The sequence below is a fragment of the Amblyomma americanum genome, chromosome 3 (genome assembly GCF_052857255.1).
Source record: "Amblyomma americanum isolate KBUSLIRL-KWMA chromosome 3, ASM5285725v1, whole genome shotgun sequence".
Lineage (NCBI taxonomy): Eukaryota > Metazoa > Arthropoda > Arachnida > Ixodida > Ixodidae > Amblyomma > Amblyomma americanum.
The window spans coordinates 161747874-161768193 of NC_135499.1; the positions used below are offsets into that span (position 1 = coordinate 161747874).

The 20320-nt window shown below is 48.5% G+C and overlaps 1 protein-coding gene across 6 annotated transcripts in view; it reads right to left on the reverse strand.

Annotated features, from left to right (window-relative positions):
• ninaC (STKc_myosinIII_N_like and MYSc_Myo21 domain-containing protein ninaC) overlaps positions 1-20320 on the reverse strand; it is a 132525-nt gene that overhangs the window by 7996 nt on the left and 104209 nt on the right. For all 6 annotated transcript variants that reach the window (XM_077658562.1, XM_077658561.1, XM_077658559.1 and 3 more), the window contains 11 exons: positions 19212-19328; positions 18581-18685; positions 12762-12845; positions 11688-11838; positions 10946-10997; positions 10739-10843; positions 9961-10063; positions 6940-7066; positions 3805-4015; positions 1898-2039; positions 1641-1794 (listed from right to left, as the gene is read on the reverse strand). In XM_077658562.1, the coding sequence (XP_077514688.1) occupies positions 1641-1794; positions 1898-2039; positions 3805-4015; positions 6940-7066; positions 9961-10063; positions 10739-10843; positions 10946-10997; positions 11688-11838; positions 12762-12845; positions 18581-18685; positions 19212-19328 (1351 nt within the window). The remainder of the gene's footprint in view (positions 1-1640; positions 1795-1897; positions 2040-3804; positions 4016-6939; positions 7067-9960; positions 10064-10738; positions 10844-10945; positions 10998-11687; positions 11839-12761; positions 12846-18580; positions 18686-19211; positions 19329-20320) is intronic.

Here is a 20320-nt window from a genome sequence, read left to right on the forward strand (position 1 = left end):
ATTTGCCGCTCCCTGCAAAGTAACGCTAGCAGGCTTATGAGAATCGGCCGACGCCATTGGCAGGAAGGAATCCTTTGACAGGGAAAAGCAGCTTCGTTCGTGAGTGGTATCCGATTATAGTCCATGTGCTGTAAAGCAGCTTTTCAATAATAATTCACTGGGATACCTAATAACCTTATGTGTTGGCACTGCGATACGATTCGAAGATGCTGATGCCTTTACCGGAAGTGACGTCACTTCCTTCCAGTCAATAGGAAGTGTCCCGTCTGGTGACTTCACTTTTTCCCAGTCAGTGGGAATTACCATGCCTGATGACGTCATCTCCCCCCCCCCCCACCCCAGCCAATGGATGAATTTTATGACCAACGACACATTTTTTCCCCCATAAAAAAGATATGAATAGGGCGTGCTGTCCATTTGTGAGTGAAGGTGTGGATGCGGATGTGTGTGTGTGTGTGTGTGTGTGTGTGTGTGTGTGTGTGTGTGTGTGTGTGTGTGTGTGTGTGTGTGTGTGTGTGTGTGTGTGTGTGTGTGTGTGTGTGTGTGTGTGTGTGTGGCAGTTCATAGACACCAAAGCGAAAAGATGACCTCTGACTAGAAAAAGGCCGAACACATCGCATGGCCTACGGGTCTATAACCTATCTTTTCAAGCACGGTGCTAACAAGAAGCTAGGAGAGAAGTGGAGGCTATGTTACCGTGTGAAGGGCACGTGTCCATGGCTACTTTTTATCTTTTCCTCTCTCTTTAACACGTCTCATCCCGTCAGAAGAACAATGGCGGCACTGCTGTGCAAAACAAAACGCACAAATTTGGAATCGTGGAAGCCGGTCCAGAAAGTGTGGGGTAGCTACACTACCCGCACGTGACAGGGATGCACGTACGCGAGCAGTGCCTCCTACACCTGTGCTTCAGTTCGTCGATACGGAAGAACGATTTTTCTCATTATTCATCCAGGACAGGTTGCGCCACGAACGCGTTCGTACGCTTCCCTGCTGCGGTTCGCTGGGTTTCTTAATCGCCTTTCTTCGTATACCTTTTCGCTGGGTTTCTTCTTCCTACCTTTTCAAACAACTTGTCCGGTTTCTGCTTTCGCAGATCAGATAATTTGTGTCTATCTAATAGGTGCTGGAAAGGACGAGTTTCGCAAAAAAGAGCTCATGGGATTTCAACGTGAGCAGAGGTACTTGCATACCTAGAACGATATATTCGCTTGATATTCGAAAACGTGGTGGGAATGAACCAGAAGATGATAGGGGAGCACCCAATGTGGATTAGAGATAAGACATGGAAGTACAGCCGAACCTCGTTATAACGAAACGGTTTATAACGAAGGAATGACGATTCTCCTTGGAAGCTTAGTCAACACGGCCTGTAAAGAAGCTACGGCTATAACGAAGTAATCGCCAGGCCCCTCCCACTTCGCTATAACGAGGTTCAACTGTAGTCGCATTTAACTGGTTGAGCTAAGGTGGTTCTTAACTAATTGTTCCAACGGCATCAAGTTTTCGGCCACACATTTTTGGCAGATTGAGTTGGCCACTCTTGAGTCACGTCTCTGGATAGAGTAGCGAGAATTTCGGGTCACCCGGCCGTAACCGCGGTATACGTGACCAGCCTGTGCACGGTCTGCGGTGCTCACCAATGAGCGACTGGTCCGTGGCGTTGGGGAAGTGGCTCTCTTCGTCCAGCAGGGCCAGCAAGCCCAGCGGCCGGCCCAGGAACATGTCCAGCACGGGCCGGTTGTCGCCGAACGACACCGGCTGGACGCTCAGGCCCTCGTTCAGGTACTCTTGCTACGCACGGGCACGACGACACCCGCAGAGGGAGATTTGTATGGTTGCCAATATATCCGCGCACCGTGTGCACCTTTATGGAGGGCCGCTATAGAAACCTCACCTGTTCCCACGCGAACACGTGCTGGTTGAAGAAGAACTGTATCTGCTCGTTGGCGATGTTGATGCACAGCTGTTCCAGAGAGTTCTTCTGCAGGTCTTCGAAGCCGAAGATGTCCAGCAGGGCAACAGACAGCGGAAGGCCACTGAAGGAATAACGCCACGAGGCCAAGCACGTTGTGGTTTTCAGCTCTCAATATATTTTTCAGCTGTGCAGTCATCGCGAGCACATAATTAAGAACACCGTTAACGATGCCCGAATGCTCGTGCGTGCAACGTTTGCTGGAACCGGCAGACGAAAGAACACTGTACTGATACGTAATCTCATCCTTTACGTCAGCGTAAATCAATTGGGTATCTACATACCCGACCTTGAAGATATTTCTTGGTCATCCGTTGCTCGTGATTTCAATAAAACACAAATAATCTCTTTTTTTTGTGAAGGCATTCGACGGCGCTGTTTATGCTTGTTCAAGTCCAACATATTCGGATCGCTTAGACCCAAAGACTTCTGTGTTTCAAGAAATTGTGAAAACGGTTTGGTTTGGTTTATAAGGGTTTAACGTCCCAAAGCAACTCAGGCTATGAGAGACGCCGTAGTGAAGGGCTCCGGAAATTTCGACCACCTGGGGTTCTTTAACGTGCACTGACATCGCACAGTACACGGGCCTCTAGTATTTCGCCTCCATCGAAATTCGACCGCCACGGCCGGGATCGAACCCGCGTCTTTCGGGCTGGCAGCCGAGCGCCATAACCACTCAGCCACCGCGGCGGCTAAATTGTGAAAACGCTAGAGGTGTCATGTAGCGGTTTAAAGCATGCTGAACTAGCGAAATGAATTGGTGCGATAGCTTTAGGGCTCTAATTTCGCGTTTGTGCCCATTAAGAAAAGTCACTGCAAGATTACAGTTGTAGCGGCACAACCAATCCTCCTACCGCCGCACACCAGAACTCCTCGCGTTTCTTTCGGAAGTCCTTGCCTTATGCTGACGCGCCTGTAAAGTGGAACGCAAACAGTAACGCTCTATTCGAGCAGCACTGCGTATCTATGGTCGAATCGATGGCACTCAGCAACGCCATATATTCGATGTGTCCGTTCTGTCGAATACGCTCTCACTGTACGTCATCAGAGACGTAAAAAATTCACAGGGACACCTAAATACGTTATGCGCTGGCAATACGATAGCATTAGAAGTTGTTGATCCCTTACCGGAAGTCACGTCACTTCCGGCCTGGTGATGTTACGAGTATTCCTCCAGCCAATTGATATTATCCAGTCTGGTGGCGTGACTTCCCTTCACACATATGGGCGAATTTCATGACCAACGACGCATTGTTTTCCCGACGAGGCTTCTAATGCTGCCGCGTTAATAATGTGCTGCCAGAGACTCTAATTACATGTTTCTGCTTATTATAGAAGTTCAGCGGTTACGCGAATGCCACCACAAACGGAGTGCGCCGACCACAGAGCGCGACCACCACAATGCGCAGTAACGAAAATTGGAGTCCCGTAAGGCTGTAACGTTGCCTAAGACACCATTTTTATACCCTTACTTTGCGCAGTTTCTTTTAAAATGTGTTCTTGGCACATCAACACCGTTAATGCACCCCATAGGGTGCATAAGTGCAAGGGTGCTGCAGCTGCATGAGGTGAAAAGGTGTTTGGGTGCTTTTAGGCTTTCTGAACAGCCATTCGTCGTGAGTGTCTATGTGGGATGAAATGATTTATACTTTTTCCTTAAAGACTCCAGCAGCCTGCTGTGGGCAGCTTTGATCACCGGTTTCGTCGTGTAAGCTTGATAACTAGGTAACTTGCATTAGATGGACAACCGAGCGCCACTGTCTCTAATTGGAATATGTAAACAGAGAAACGCAGATGAGAATAAAAGACGAGAGCGTGTCTGCACTGACATGGCGATGCGTCCCAGCGCCAGATGCCTGTTGATCTGGTTGACGATCCAGTCGAAGAGGCGCGCGTACAGCGCCTTGGCCATGGCGTCGCGCGCGCACTCGGCCTCCTGCGCCGAGTTGCAGCGCGTGATCACCTCCCCGCGCATCACCATGCTGCTCGAGGTGAGCGCGTCCCGGAGAGCGTTGCCCTGCAGGCCCAGCAGCTGCGCCACTGCGGGAAGGAAGGGGGAGAGCGGGACACGAGTGACGTCATCGCATGTGCGCATGGCACGTCATCGATCGCAACAGTCTGCTGTAAAAACGTCATTAAAACTAGATGGACGACGAAGAGAAGACCTCGGAGGAAAAAGAGGTAATAACAGAGGAAAGAAAAGCCGCACTAACGGCATGACTCACGGTAGTCACCTCAACCGCGCCTTGATGGAAGTAATGAAGGTAAAGAGAAACGGCTGCAGTGGTAGAAGACTGCGGAATAATTTAAACCTCCTTGGGATGTGTCGAATTTTTTGTTTGAAAGAAAAAAGGTGCAGTAATAGTCGCATCTCGGTGGACAGCCGAACCGCGCCGTAAGGGAAGGGAAGAAAGAGGTGCCGTATTGGAGGTCTCCGGAATAATTTCGGCCACCTGGGGATCGTTAACGTGCGCTGACATCGCACAGCATACGGGCGCCTTTTTGCGTTTCACCTCCATTGCAACACGGCCACCGTGACCGGGTTCCAACCCGGGACTCCGGCTCTAGCCGAGCGCCTTAACCACTGAGCCACGGCGACGGGTGGAATCTGTTTCTTTCGTAATGCGGCCACCGCTCGGCTACTGATCCGGAGTTCCCGGGTTCGAACCCGACCGCGGCGGCTGCGTTTTTATGGAGGCAAAACGCTAAGGCGCCCGTATGCTGTGCGATGTCAGTGCACGTTAAAGATCCCCAGGTGGTCAAAATTATTCCGGAGCCCTCCACTAGGGCACCTCTTTCTTCTTTCACTCCCTCCTTTATCCCTTTTCTTACGGCGCGGTTAAGGTGTCCAACGATATATGAGACATACTGCGACATTTCCTTTTCCCCCAAAAAGCAATTATTACTATTATTATTATAACCGCGGGCAGGATTCAGTTGAATCCAAACCAATTTATTTCACCATCCACAGGCAGTGATGTTGCGGACAGTAGACAAGCCTTAAAACTGGCCATGACAGCGTGCACGGACCTTATATTTGACAGACAATGATAGAAGGGCGCACATAAACAATACATACAAACTATCAAATGAAGCAAGATAAGAGAGATACAACAAATAGGCAGGTAACACTGCGCGCGAAAATTAACAAACTGCAGCAGCATCATAGGAGTAAAAGGCGCCCAGACAAACAGCATTTAAATATGTAGAAAGTATCATAGGTACACGGCCGATATATTAATAAAATGCGAAAAGAAAATGTATGTATGTGTTACTTTAAGCAAATTTCAAAGTTGGAATGTGTCATCATTCCATTTTTTTAGACATTATTTTCAATTTCAATTATACAGCATACTTCCCATGTTTGATACACTGACCTTGCAGACAGAGGTTACTTTGTTTCCGCGGCTTCAACAACATTTTCTGCCGCTTTTCTCATTCACTGCGCTAGTTTGTACGTAACTGTAGCGGTTCCACTAAGCCAGATACCTTCAGAGGAATATCGAAAGGCTAAGGCTCAACTGAAGCACTACAATAAATGCTCTCAATTAAATATATAAACGTGGCGCATGCTCACGTGGTTCGTACTGAGCATTAGCATGTGATATCAGATAGTACCGTGTTCAACATTCTTGGACAAACATTTTGAATATTGTTAAATTGTAAGGTACTGGTGTACAAATATTGAAGGCAATGGTGCATTCTTCCAATATGTAGCAAAATCTTTCTTTCATGGTGTTTCCATCGTTCGCATCGAGCAGTTAAGACTGCCATAGAAAACCAATGGGGAACGCTTTTGGCGTTAGCAAAATCGTGAATAGCAAAAAAATGCAAGCCTTCCGATTGGAGATCTGCGGATATATTGATTGTTACCGTGAAATCTTATAATATATCACAAAATTGCGCTCGTAAACATTTTCCCGTTCAAAAATGATCTTGTCCCGAATTTATGATACAGAGCTAGAATTTTCACAACGCTTCAGACTTGCAAGGTAAAGGGGACGTGCCGTCACTTGAATGAAAAGGACTCGATCGTCTTCGAGCAATAGCAGTGTCTATGCGTTCCTCCGTTGTGTGCATAGCCGTTTCCTTTCCACGACACTCGTATATTTCAAGCGAGGCACTGAACCATAGCTGGGCCACAATTTCCTAGGGGGCCGCACTGTTCGGTCGCATCGTTTAAGCGATGTATAATCAAAAGCGACGAAGCGTGAAGAAGAGCTTGCACAGTTCAGGGCGATCTAAAGGCGATCGTTCATGCCCCGGCCCATTCAAATTGCTCTCTCGCTTCCCCGGGGCGTCGATGACCTACTTTCACGAGGAAGCGATGATCTACGGTATAAGAGCCGTGCAGTGAACTACTCTTGAATAACATACTGCCTCCCAAAACTAAGTCTAGCCAGGCAGGTTTAGTTCAGCTAGGTCAAAGTTTGCTCTGCTTGCTTCAAATGGCTTCAAACTACTCCAGACGCACGGTTTAGGCGGTTTATAAGCGACGCAAATATGTCGCGCACGTACGCTTCTTGTTGTCTCTCAGCAAAAAGCTGGATAGAGAACAGCGTACGTTCACGGTACGGACTCGCCGCTGTCTCGGTTCGCTTGGCCGAATGCGGTAACAGCTTGCGCTGTTAAGATGTTGAGAGTGGCTATAAGAACTAACGAGTGATAGCCAAAAGGCAGGGCAAGCAACATGGCTAAACCGAGTGCAGGAGTAAACAAAGAAAGAAGTGTGTTCGCGGCACAAAACCAGAACTCCGTATCGACTCCGGAAGCTCCGCATCGGAGGGCCGCCTTGCGATGGTACGGTGCACAGGGCGGATTCGCCATGCGTGTCTGTGGCCTCCCGGCAGAGCCGTGTGAGTATACGTGGTCCAGCCGTAACGCCACGCGAGGAGGGGAAAAGAAAATCGGAGACACGCGTTGTTCGCGTGCATGCGCTGCTGTCCGTCTTCCTAGCCACTCACCGATGGGGATCTTCTCGGCGTTGACGATGATGCACGTGTCGTTCTGGAAGGTGGTCTCCGCCTTGCGCACCTCCACGTCGCCCAGGTGCACGATGGCCGCCAGAATACGGTAGATGGTGTCCGTCTCCTGGTGCCCCGTTAGGAACAAGAGCAAAAGAAATAAAGGAACATAATAATAATAATAATAATAATAATAATAATAATAATAATAATAATAATAATAATAATAATAATAATAATAATAATAATAATAATAATAATAATAATTGGTTTTGGGGAAAGGAAATGGCGCAGTATCTGCCTCATACATCGGCGGACACCTGAACCACGCCCTAAGGGAATGGATGAAGGAAGGAGTGAAAGAAGAAAGGAAGAAAGAGGTGCCGTAGTGGAAGGCTCCGGAATAATTTCGACCACCTGGGGATCTTCAGCGTGCACTGACATCGCACAGCACACGGGCGCCTTAGTGTTTTTATGAAGGCAAAACGCTAAGACGCCCGTGTGTTGTGCAAAGGAACAAATGTTTTGGAATGTGTAAAAGAACATATGTTTGGGAATTCTGGACATCCGTTAATTCGCATGCATTTCACCAGACGCGGCGTGGCGTTGAAGATCTAAATTTACTGCAAAAATTCGGTTGTAAAGGTAATTGCTCTCGCACGCACGAGGCTAATCGTGCGTTTGAGTATTAAACTCAAGTTAAAGGCAAAGGTCTTTATCAAGAAGGAGAAATGGGCATGGTCAGGGCATCTAATGCGAAGGCAAGATAACCGATCGTCCATTATGGTAGCGAATGGATTCGAAGAGAAAGCAAGCATAGCAGGGGGTGGCAGAAAGTCAGGTGGGTGGATGGGATTGGCCGCGATTAATTGGAGAGATACGCGAGAGGCCCTTTGCGCTGCTATGGATGTATTTAGGCTGATGATAATGATTATGATGGAAGGAAAATGCTCTGTACTTCAGAGAAATGCAGCTGTATTAATACATTCCTGAAATCCTTGGGAACAAACGGCTATCTTACGTAAGTTGAACAAATCAAGTTGAGGCTCCCAGGATAGCTAAGCCGTCCTACAGATACAAGTGTATTCGAGCGAATCATACCAACGACAGAGTCTCACTTAGTTACGCTGGGGCTGCGATAAGTGGTGGTGGTGGTGAAAAGCATTTATTAGGCTATATGTACAGAGAGTTGCTCGGGGAGAGGCCCCTAGTGGGCATCGCCCCTTACAATAGAAGGCGGAGTCCCTCATTCCGGGACCCCGTTGGTCCTGACCGCTGCGGAGGTCCGCCGAACCAGGGCCTGCTGGGCCGATAGTTCCTTGCAGCCGAGCAGAGCCGCCTCCCAGTCCTCTCGGGTGGGGGAAGGGGTGATGAGAGGAAGAGAAGGATTTTGCCTGCATGCCCAAACCATGTGAAAGGTGCCTGCCACCTCCCCACAGAATGAGCAGCGGCCGTCAAAAGAAGAGTCGAAGTCCTTGAGAAACGCCGGGCACAGCAGGGTGTTTGTAAAGAGCCTAAGGAGAGTTCGTTCGCCAGCTTTTTACCCAGTCCCTTCATAGGAACCGGGTAGCGCCGGTGTTCGGCACGATAGTGCTCTGTGATATCTTTAAAAGAAAGAAGAGGGATTTGATCCGGGTTAAGGTCCTCCCAAAGAACGCCTGGTGCCCGGTAAGTGAGTGCGCGGGCTGCCTCATGGGCGGCTTCGTTACCTGGCATGCCTTGGTGGCAGGGGACCCATATGATTGAGCGATGAGTTGGATCGCAGTCGCGAGTACTGTGGTGAAGAATTTGGTGAGCAAGTGGAGTGATCCAACCGAACTCAAAGTTACGACAGGCTCCGTGAGAGTCTGTGAGGATGAATTTAGAGTCGGGATGGGAGGCTGCGAGGGCGATCGCTACCTCCTCCGCATGAGTTGAGCGGTAAGTGGCATACCGTATGGCAGTAGTTCAGGGTTGCTACGCATCATTTAAGCCAACGCACTTCTCCGCTCGTCACTGGTTGGCCGTAGATCGTTTCCGTGCGCGAAATTATTACTGATATCGCGGCCAAGCCAAAATCACGCAGTTGTTTCCCTCCTTTATGGCCAGAACTCCACGCTTTTCACTGTTTCCGAGGTTGGCGACGGTTTGTCTCCAGAAGCTCATCAAGACGTAAACGACTCAGCTGCAGGTTGCGGACGCTCAACATGGCTGTCAATAGCAGCGCTGACGATGGCGGTGTCATGATTTAAAACAGTGATATTCAACGAGGCAAACTTTAATACGGCCGTCGCACAGCTGCCGTGTCTCGCATTTTGCCTTCTGACATACTGCCTACTGAGCAGCGTGGATTTCGACTCGCGGCTTTGCCCAAGCGTATTGATGTGTTAACGAACTGCCGTGAGCAATATAAGGGGGGGAACAAAGTTTGGGCATTCATTTATTGATTACTCCAGGATTATGCGCAGCAAGCACAGTTTTTTTTTGTTTTCTAACTAGTTTTCCTCTTGGCATTTAATTTCCAAAAGTCACTCTCAAGATAAGTGACGAAGTTAAGAAAATTCGCAATTCCGTGCAAAAAAAAAACATTCTATCTCATATTGATCACAACTATACATTTCCACCTCGCTTCTGTCCTGATCGTCTCCCACCATAACCTTCTTTCTTTTGCTCTCTTTATTGCCTCCTACAGAGTTGTCGGCCAAACAATCATAGCGCGGGCCGACCTCTTTGCCTTCCTTTGAATATAAACTTCTCTCTCTGACACAACTCAGATAGCGAGGCGTCATCCTCCCAACAACAAGGCCAACGGGGTATACACCGGAGGCGGACGTTCCCCGATATTATGCGAATCTTTACAACGTCCGTCAAAGCAGGTTGCCCCATCTGCGGCGCGATGCGAACACACATATGACGCCGTGGTAGAAGCGAATAACACGAATCAGCGCACGGGAACGCGGTGACGGGCGTGCGCTTTGTATGCGTGGCCTAGTTGCTGTTTTCGTGCGCGCTCCCCGCCTTTTCTTGGCTGGTTGGGCTTACCGCTGACCGAAAGCCCAGCAGCTGGAAACCCTGCTTGATGTTGTTGAGCCTGTCGACGTGCGTCGATGCGGTCTCTTTGTCCGACGCCGCACCGTTCAGGTACCTGCGAGGAAGCGCGGCTCTAAATGCTCAAAACCAGAAAAGCACTTTGTTGCCCCAGAACCTCTGCCCGGTCGGTACGCTTGGCACTGCTGACGCTGCTGAAATGGCTTAAAAGCCTTATGATGATACGCACGCGTTCTTTTTCCTTTTAGGAGGCCCCGATTATGCCTCGCTTTGTCATGGTCTGCTAACGCTAAACGCGTGATACGTGCGTCATATGGAACGCTCTCATATTTCACATGCCCTTGCATTTAACTACGCTGAGAACAGAGTGGCTGTCGTGAAGTTATCGCTCTCCGAAGTTAATCGTTTCATTAATATGCTAAGGTAAAAAGCGCGCTCCATACTGTCGTGTATTTCGCATTATGGCTATTAGGCGCTTTGGTTGCCGCGATTGCTTTACTCTTTTTTGAGCCTACATTAAATGCTTTCTGTTTCCTCGTCACTCTTATGCTGGGAGGGGGAGAGGGGGTGGTGGTGAAAGCACTCCCCGTGTCCAATGAAATATTTTGTTTTGACTTTTACCATTTACCGTGCTGAATTTACCATAGAAGTTAAGCAAAAAATACGTACGTACTGTGCCCCTCCAGAGTGTAGCCGCCATCGCACAAGACACGAGTTTGTACTCCGAGAATTGTGCTGAGGAAAGATTTACGACACAATTGTCAACGCTCACCTGTGCTGCCTTTTGCCAGTGGTGTCGAGGTAGTAGTTTCCGAGTTGCCTGATGTCTGCCAGCCCGTCATACAGGTAGTAGAATATGTGGAAGTTGCGTTCTTGTCTGGAAAATCATGACAGCGCGAATTATTATCATTGTATTTAAGACACAGTTAGCAGTGTATCGAAGTTTATACAGGAGGGAACCGTAAACTGATACACTTACGGCGCTTGCCACACGACCCGAGATTGCTCCAGGAGGTAGACCGAGAGTTTACCTGAGCAGAAAAAAAGAAAGAGCAAACGAAAAGAAGGGTTGCGGACATCTGAGCAGAAACGGAAATTGAGAAATGGCGACGCGTGACTTATGTAGGATTTACGCTCAGGCCGCGCAAAACACGTTTCGCTTGTTGCCTCATGCTGCAACATTGTAGGGAGCTACAGCATATGAATGACCATTTGCTAACAGTGCTATAGAGTACACACATTCACTACATTAGTCAAGTTACGCCAACTGCAGACCAAAACGCCTCTCCCATTGGTCTCCAAAGAGCCCTGCCCATGCCCTAGTTGCGGCCATCACATCCCAGCCTATTCCCTAACCTCCCTCTTCCAATACTCACTGTTCGTAACAAAATTTAGTCTGTCTTTTGTTCCGCGCAAAATCCACGTTCTGCTCCAGAAGTATACAGCGCACGGGGGTTGCTTACAGTTGCGCAGTCCTGAGAGCGGAAATAAGTATTTTCGCCGCGAAAATAGCTTTTATGCACTTCCGCACAGCGCATGCGCAGTCGTATAGGCACACGCTCACACCGCTGTGGATGTCAGCGAAAGGGCACGGAGCTAATTGTAATTATAGCTGATGTTCATGATTCGGCGCTGTATACAGCACGCGTTGCCCCAGCCACTATATACGGCGGCACACTGAGGTCGGCCAGGGAGAGGGGAAGGCCTGGCCAGGGACGTACCTCCGGTGATCTTTCCCTGCTCGGTGAAGGTGAGGTCTAGGAACTTTCCGAATCGACTCGAGTTATCGTTGATTCCCGTCTTGGCGTTGCCGAACGCCTCCATGATGGGGTTGACCTGCAGAATCTTGTCCTCCAGGTTGCGGTTCGTCGCCTGCGCGTCGCCGGCAAAGGATTAGAGATGCGCCGCCAAGCCTATAGCTCGTCTCACTGCAGTTCGGCGTCTCCTTTGGGCAGCACATTAGAAATATGCCAGCTAGAGAGCCATCATCTATTAAATGTTACCTGTAGTAGTGTGACTTCAGTAATCGTCTCGCAAAATACATGCAATGCATAAAAATTCACAGCGCCACCTAATTTCATTATCTACTGGCAATGCGATAGCATTAGCTGCTGTTGATGCCTTTACCAGAAATGACGTCACTTCCGGTCTGGTGACCTCACTTCCCTCCACCAATGGGCGCATTTTATGACCGACGACGCATTCATTAAACTTTTATTTAGAGATGTGCGCGTAACTAGCGGCGCACAGTGGCCATCAATTAGTGGGAACCTCGCGTTAAATGAGGAACTGCATACATCACCCACTTTTCGTTTATCTCACTTCGGCTACTCAGCACAACGGCACTGTTTATAAACAGAGCATTTTTTTACTTTGCCAGGCCCAGTAATACGTACAGCAGGGTTCATTAGCAACCACCCATCGATATTTTGTAAGTTATTTTTGTATCTATGTGTCCCTTTCGCCCTGTTATTAGCCCGCTGTGCCTTAGGAGGTGCGGGCTGGGCAACATTACTTTTCTTTCTTTTTCTCTGCCCACACTAATATATGTATCGAACAGTTTAAAAAAAAGCCTTTTTAAAGTACGTGCCCAGCACGTGAATCCTGGAGTTTTCGGTTACGACGGCGACAGACAGAATCTCAGTTCGTTGGTTTGTTAATCAGCACGCACGCAAGTTCTCCCTCGTGAACTCCGACACAGAGTGGTGCCTGGACGGAAGGAGGCACACCGGGGGACATATGCAACAGAGCCGCCATCCATCCATATACGTCCCGTGACTAATTTTGCCACGCACCTTTCCCAGAGCCACAAGCTGCCGGAGCAAGAGGTTGGCGCTCTCGGTCTTGCCGGCCCCGCTTTCACCGCTGATGACGATGCACTGCGAGGGAACGGAAGGGTGGCATCCGGCAGATTCGCACCGTATAGATGAGTTAGTATTTCTGGATACGTATACTATAGAAATAAGAGCAAAATCGCACTCTTTCTTCATTCACAGCGTCGTTATAGTATACGTCCGTTTCGTACTGTATCGAACTGTTAAAAAAAAGCCTTTTAATGTACGTTCCCAGAAGGTGAATGCGAGAGTTAGCTTTGCCAACCACGCGTAAGTTTAATGTCACTATAGTAACGAAATTGCGAAAGCGAAATTAAAAGTATAATTATAAATTCGAAATTGTAATTGCGAAAGCGGATACGTGGAGGACAGCTTATGCGATTGCAGTGCTGAGAAAGTCAGTCGGAGTCAGCCATGAAGCTGAGGAAGGTAGGAAAGCGTCATCCACAGATTCGAGACATTCTGGTTTCACTGGCGACACAGTAAGGTCCCAAATACTGTACTTACCAAATACAGCACGATCACGATTGTAAAGCGATGGCCGCTTTGCCGGTACAAGAACAAGAAGAAAATCATCGAAATATTTAAAAAAATATTCATTCTACTATGACGCAAGGTGTGGCTTTTCAGTTCCTATTGCTAGTAAAAAATCTTGTGCTACATTCGAGTAAATACGGTAACCTACGGTTATAACGGCTGTGTTATCTGTGATGAAAAGCTCAGACCATAATCACTGCTACGCGAGCAGCCTAAGCCACGTACTGAGTAGGACCGCTCTTTCTGCAGCATGGATACAGACATAACAGCTGCGTAGGCGCAAGTGTTGTGAATGCACAAAGGCGCCACTGTTGAGTGCAAGGAGAAAAAAAAATGGCCTGGCTTAGCTAAGGTTAAGCCTAGGATGCGAAGCATAATAGATTTGTGAAAGGGTATAGCCTGGTGACACTTGGTTGTACTTGGTAATGCTTGGATACACTTGGTTTATGCCTGGTAATGCTTGGATATACTTGGTTCTTCTCGTTCTTCATCAGTCTCGGTGGCTCGCTGAAGCTTACGCTTTTCATTCCGCCGAGCTTCCCTGTCTGTAGGCGGCATCTCGCTGTATGACTGCCTCGGCGTGAGGAGCCGGGCTCTTATACAATGCCGCGACGACAATCGCCCCCTAGCGGGAGGAGCAGGAGTTAGCCTTGGTGGTCGCGGCCGCGCGGCGACCGCGCGAGTTGAGCCCCATTTCTCCACAGCTGGCGTGACGTCATACCACGTGCTCGGCTGCAGCGCCCCTAGCGGGAGGAGCGGGAGTTAGCCTTTGTGGTCGTGGCCGCGCGGCGACCGCGCGAGTTGAGCCCCGTCTCTCCTCAGCTGGCATGACGTCAGACCACGTGCTCGGCTGCAGCGCCCCTAGCGGGAGGAGCAGGAGTGGTGGTCGCGGCCGCGCCAGGCTGGGCTATGGTTGAGCTAAGTAGTGTCCCTATTATGCTCCGCATAAAAGAACTCGGGAGGGGACGTCACACAACAGTTCTAAGCCCAGTCATGCGGTTAATCCTCTTTAGCAGCCATCATGCCTGGACAAGATTCACGCTCTCCATCCTATCACACTTCCCACATCACGCCCTTTTCTCCCTCGTCGGACCTACCTCTTCGGATTGAAGGCCCTATTTAATCTTTGCTAATGATGAGTGATTTGCCCAGACGAAGACAAGTTCTGCTTTCGAAACGTTGTTAAGCGCCCTGAGGATTTCCTCTCCCTTGTTCACTTTGTGAGTGAAAATAAAACGAGGCATTCAGCTCCACGTGACGTCCTGTGTAGCTCGTTATCGCCTCTCACGGAGGGAAAACTTAAGCCAATCCATGGGAGAGAAAGCGGAAAGGGGTGGCTTCAAGAGAGAGCTTGCTTGCCATGTGAGGGCCCGACTTGTGACGCCACACTCTATCCTGAGTTCCTTTTTTTACGGCGCAAGATGTATTAGCTTCGTATAAGCCATTTAGGGGTTACAATGGCAGTCTCAACGTGTTCCGTTTTTGAGGTTGATGTGTCCACAGTGAAGCGAGACCGTCACTGCGTCGTTCCTTTCCTCAAAACTAAACGGCCGCTCCAACCGTTTCAATACCTCCTCCAGCCGTTCACTCTTTCCAATCGACGAGAGATAGTGAACGGCTGGAGGACATAGCGAAACGGTTATACCCGCTGCGGTGGCTTAGTGGTTAGGGCGCTCGGCTACTGATCCGAAGTTCCCGGGTTCGAACCCGACCGCGGCGGCTGCGTTTTTATGGAGGAAAAACGCTAAGGCGCCCGTGTGCTGTGCGATGTCAGTGCACGTTAAAGATCCCCAGGTGGTCGAAATTATTCCGGAGCCCTCCACTATGGCACCTCTTCCTTTCTTTTTCACTCCCTCCTTTATCCCTTCCCTTACGGCGTGGTTCAGGTGTCCAACGATATATGAGACAGATACTGCGCCATTTCCTTTCCCCCAAAACCAATTATTATTATTAGTTTATTCTGAGCGTCCGGTTACGTATCTCCGAAGTTAGCTTTGCAAACTACGCATAACTTTAATGTCACTTACAATAAAGAAATTTGCACCCGCCGCGGTGACTCAATGGTTAGGGCGCTCGGCTACTGATCCAGAGTTCCCGGGTTTGAACCCGACCGCGGCGGCTGCGTTTTTATGGAGGAAAAACGCTAAGTCGCCCGTGTGCTGTGCGATGCCAGTGCACGTTAAAGATCCCCAGGCGGTCGAAATTATTCCGGAGCCCTCCACTACGGCACCTCTTTCTTCCTTTATTATTTCACTCCCTCCTTTATCCCTTCCCTTAAGGCGTGGTTCAGGTGCCCAACGATATACGAGACAGATACTGCGCCATTTTCTTCCCCAAAAACCAAAAGAATAAATAAATTTCGAAGGCGGATACATGGAGAACAACTTATGTGATTGCAGTGCTAAGAACGTTAGTCGGAGTCAGCCTTGAAGCTTTCAAAAGACGCAGAACAGCGCCGTGAGGAAAATGATAAAGAAGGGAGTGAGGGAAGGAAGGATGAGGTGCCGTAGTGGAGCCAAGCTGCGGCATCTCTTTCTTCTTTCACTCCCATCTTCCCATCTTCCGGCACCGTTCTGTGTGTTTGCTTTCCTCCGTCCTCCTCGCCACGCCAGCTGTGGCTGTGGAAGCTCGCCACCGAGATATGAGACAGTTACTGCGCCACTTGCTTACTTCAAAAGACGCAGCTGCGGAATTCAATGCCGCGTTGACACGGTGCGAATAGGAGTCCACGACGGTTGTTCGCGAAAAGTGTGCGCTGTGGGATGTTCGCAAACTCGCTGTGCCGGCGGGAGAGAATAATAATAATAATAATAATAATAATAATAATAATAATAATAATAATAATAATAATAATAATAATAATAATAATAATAATAATAATAATAATAATAATAATAATTGGTTTTGGGGGAAAGCAAAATGGCGTAGTATCTGTCTCATATTGTTGAACACCTGAACCGCGCCGTAAGGAAAGGGATAAAGGAGGGGGTGAAAGAAGAAAGGAAGAGAGAGGTGCCGTAGTGGAGGGCTCCGGAATAATTTCGACCACCTGTGGATCTTTAACGTGCACTGACATCGCACAGCACACGGGCGCCTTAGCGTTTTGCCTCCATAAAAAAGCAGCCGCCGCGGTCGGGTTCGAACCCGGGAACTCCGGATCAGTAGCCGAGCGCCCTGACCACTCAGCCACCGCTGCGGGAGAGAGTATTTTTCATTCTGACGGGAAAGTCGAAAGCGTGTTGATATCCCAGCTGCACGTGGAAGACCGCACCGCTAGCGGTGGTGCTGGCTCATAAAGCGGCGAAGCCATGTGGCCAAACGAGTTCGAAACAGAGAGGCTAAGCCAAGTAAGTGCCTGAACGTGCTCGAAACAAACAAGCCAAAGCCAAGTAGCTAAACAAGCTCGAAAAGAGAGGCGAAGCCAAGTAGCTAAACGTACGCGAAACAGAAAAGCAAAGCCAAGTAGCTATTTGTGTGTAAGACTGGTTCGTCGCGGGAATAAAATGTCTGTAAATATGCTTGTGCCAGAGCTACCGTCCTCGTTGCATGCATGCGCCAGACCAACCTTACCTACCGGATACACTGCTAATTCCAACCAGCTTTCGCTGAACAATGCGCTAAGCCGGAAAGCTTAGCTCTGCTATTTTTTTTCCTCCATAGTTGTGCACCTAATTTTTGACGCTCGGCGCAGGAACCACGGCGTTATCGGCAGCGCATCTTCAGCCAGAAATACGCGACCTCAATGTACGACTTCAGTGTGCGCGTCACATCGAAGCTGTACGGAGGGTGCCTCGCGTAATTTGGGCCAGCGTATAAAAATATACCGGTGCACTCGCGCCGACCACCGGTTTTCAAAAGCAAGCGCAACGGCAGCAGTGGTTCGCGACGGCAATAACCAGCTCGGAGATGCCGAAAAGCTGCAGCCGGCGAAAAGCCGACGCCTGGCACGAATTCCCCGCAACAGCTTACGTCGCCGGAGCAGCACCACTTTTTTAGAGGACTCGGCCAGGAGAGGCATTCGTTCGTGAGCTGCTCGTTTGGTAGCAATGATATCGCGGCAAGCGAACGGGCGCCCGCGGGACCTTTTCTTGGTATTTCATATTCATTTTTTTTCTTCGAATGATGAAAAAAAATTTCTTGATAGATGGCAAGATATAAATTGCTAAACTAGGCGTCTAGGCTAAACTAGAACGTCCTGCACCTTTCTGGTTGGAAGTTTTCTTCTGAATACTGAAGTTGACTGATTAGTCTTCATTAATTACTCGGACAAAATACTAAAGGAAACTCAGACTTGCTGTGTGGAGTGGCCACCAATATGCTTTAAGTTGCGTCCTCGAGTATTGCACCGGCATATTTTTAAACCTTCGCTCCAGTTACGCGGCACCCAGTGTACAGTCGACGTCTCCCTTGCGTGTACAGAGCTCGAAACTGAAACTAAAAACAGCGCCCGTGTCCGCGTGTCCTGTTGGTATATCTGGCTGCACATCCCCAGAAGCGTTGTTTATTTATTTATTTACTTATTTTACAATACTGCCGCTCTCAGCCGAGAGCCTAGCAGAAGGGCATGAACAATGATTTCTTGTACGCGTACAAGTATACGTGTGAGTGACACAAATCACGGAGAAACGACATAATTCATCAAAATACAAGCGACAAGGTAATAGAAACATACGATAGAAAACAACGTCGTATTCATAGTCATAAGAAAAAAACGGGAAAAAGCAACTGCATTTCAATTCTGCTTATTTAGAGTGCTGCTTAAAGTAGAATCGGGAACAAACATTTGAAGATCTTAATAATCTTTTGTGATTAACTCTAACTGTGAAACAAACCCGGATAATGAATTTGTCGTTATTAATGATGAGCTAAGTTCATTCCATTCTCTGATCACGCGAGGAAAAAATTAGTACCTGAATGTGTCGTTAGAGAAAGAATACTCAGTTAGCGTATGTTCGTCAGCGTATGAAGCTAGCAGCTGCGTCATGTAAAGTGTAGCTTCCATTACAGGACGGTGCGTCGCTCGGGCACTAGGGCGCTCTGAACGCTCTAAATGATCAAGCACGTAGCTTTCTCGTAATATCATGCTAAATGTACGAGTATCTTGCTGCGATCCCGGATTATAGCTGCGAACATGATGCTGTACTAAGGGACATGGGGAGCGGCGTAGTCATCTGTAATCTTTGCTATACTTTTGGTGCTTTGATACCGCGGAAGATGAAGCAGCGTTGTGCAAGGGATCCAACCTGGTTCCTCTTTTGGTGCAGCATGCTGTGGTAGGCAGCGTCCGCGACGGCGAAGATGTGCGGCGGGTTGTCCAGTTTGGCACGGTTCCGGTACCTCATCGAGACCTGCGGCGATGTCGGTAGGTACATACTTGCTTAAACATTGGCAAGTCATCTATACGTACGCCTTATAATAACTGCAACACCTCGCTTCAACTGATATTCTCATAAAATTGAGTATTGGAACTGCTGGAACTTAGTCACAATAGACTTTAGTACAACGCGCACAAACTTTGTTCAATGAATACATGAATCCATTTTAGGACTACATGACAAAAGGACTCAGAAACTATTTATGCGCTATTCTTGATTTAACCTATCTACGATCCTGAATCAGATGGGCACCGAGGCAGTGTGACCTTCAAGATATGGGGAGGTTTACACACTAAAGTAACCGACAGACAAATAAAACTTGATCGGGGTGAGAACGGTGCAAGATATGGAACAGCGGCGAACCGTATTAATCGCATATTTCAGCAGAGCATGACGAAATCAAGCGGTATTCTGCAAGGACAGGATGGTTTCATATTTCATAAGAAGCGGCGATAAATGCACCACGGCTGTTCAAATGCACCATGGCAGATAGGCTCACCTCTTCGGAGTAGATGGGAAGCTTCTGGAAGGGGTTCATGGCGAGCAGGATGTCGCCGATGTACGTGTATATCTGACCCCGCATGAATCTTTGGTACAGCTGGTCGACGATGATCTCCTGCGGGGAGGAGACGAGGGGTAAAGAACCTGGCCGTCGTCTCGTGTGTGCAACGAACAATTCATGTTGCAGCGACGCCGGTATGCAGCTATACCTGTCCCGACGCATACCCGTCACCCGTCGTCTGCTCATGGAAGTGCGATCGCCACTCCTTTCCACTGTTTCCAAGGCAATCTACAGCATCTATTTAATTGCGCACTTACTCTATATTCTTTCATGCAGGCATGCGTACCGTAACGAACATTCGGGCGGCTGACCGTCTTCGACCCGCTCGCGAACCACTGAGAGCCAAAATAAACCGATTGTGAGAAACAGATCAGACAAGCACACTATCAGCGAAGTGCTTTCACCATTGCGTAAGCGACACAACGAAGCGACATAAATGTTTTGCTTGAAAGCCGTTGCTAAGTTTTAAATTTCCTGTATAGTACGTAGCATGTAATAAGAAGCTATCTGCTCTTTCTTTCAGGTGTCTCGCATATGGCACGAGTATGGGCGATTGATGCGTCGGGCGACTCTTTCGCACTGCTTTTCGACTAGATTCATGATTTACAAGAAAGCACCCAAACGTTTAGAGAGATTAAGTTCTTTGCATGCCAAATAAGGTTGCAAAAAGCGATGCCTAGGGCAGCGCCTGACTTAATGCAACAAAAAACCGAAACCACTAACAAGATATAACTTATTTATTAAATATCTAGGGCGTGTTCCAGAATTCTAAATAGTTCTGCGCGCGTACCGATTGTACCTATCAAATTATAAGCAAAAAACCTCACGCTCAAATTTTGAAGTATCTACCCGTCAAGGTCTACACTGTGTTGGTGGTGGTAGCAAAAGTAATGTGAGATTTTTTTTTTCTTCAGCAACACATTTCCCAGAACCCGGTTATCAAGCGACTGGGATCTTCTGAGTATAACCGTCCCTTGGCAGTTCACCAGAAAAAAAAAAAGAATAAAACTGACATGAGCTCGCACGCACAAGATCACATTAATCGC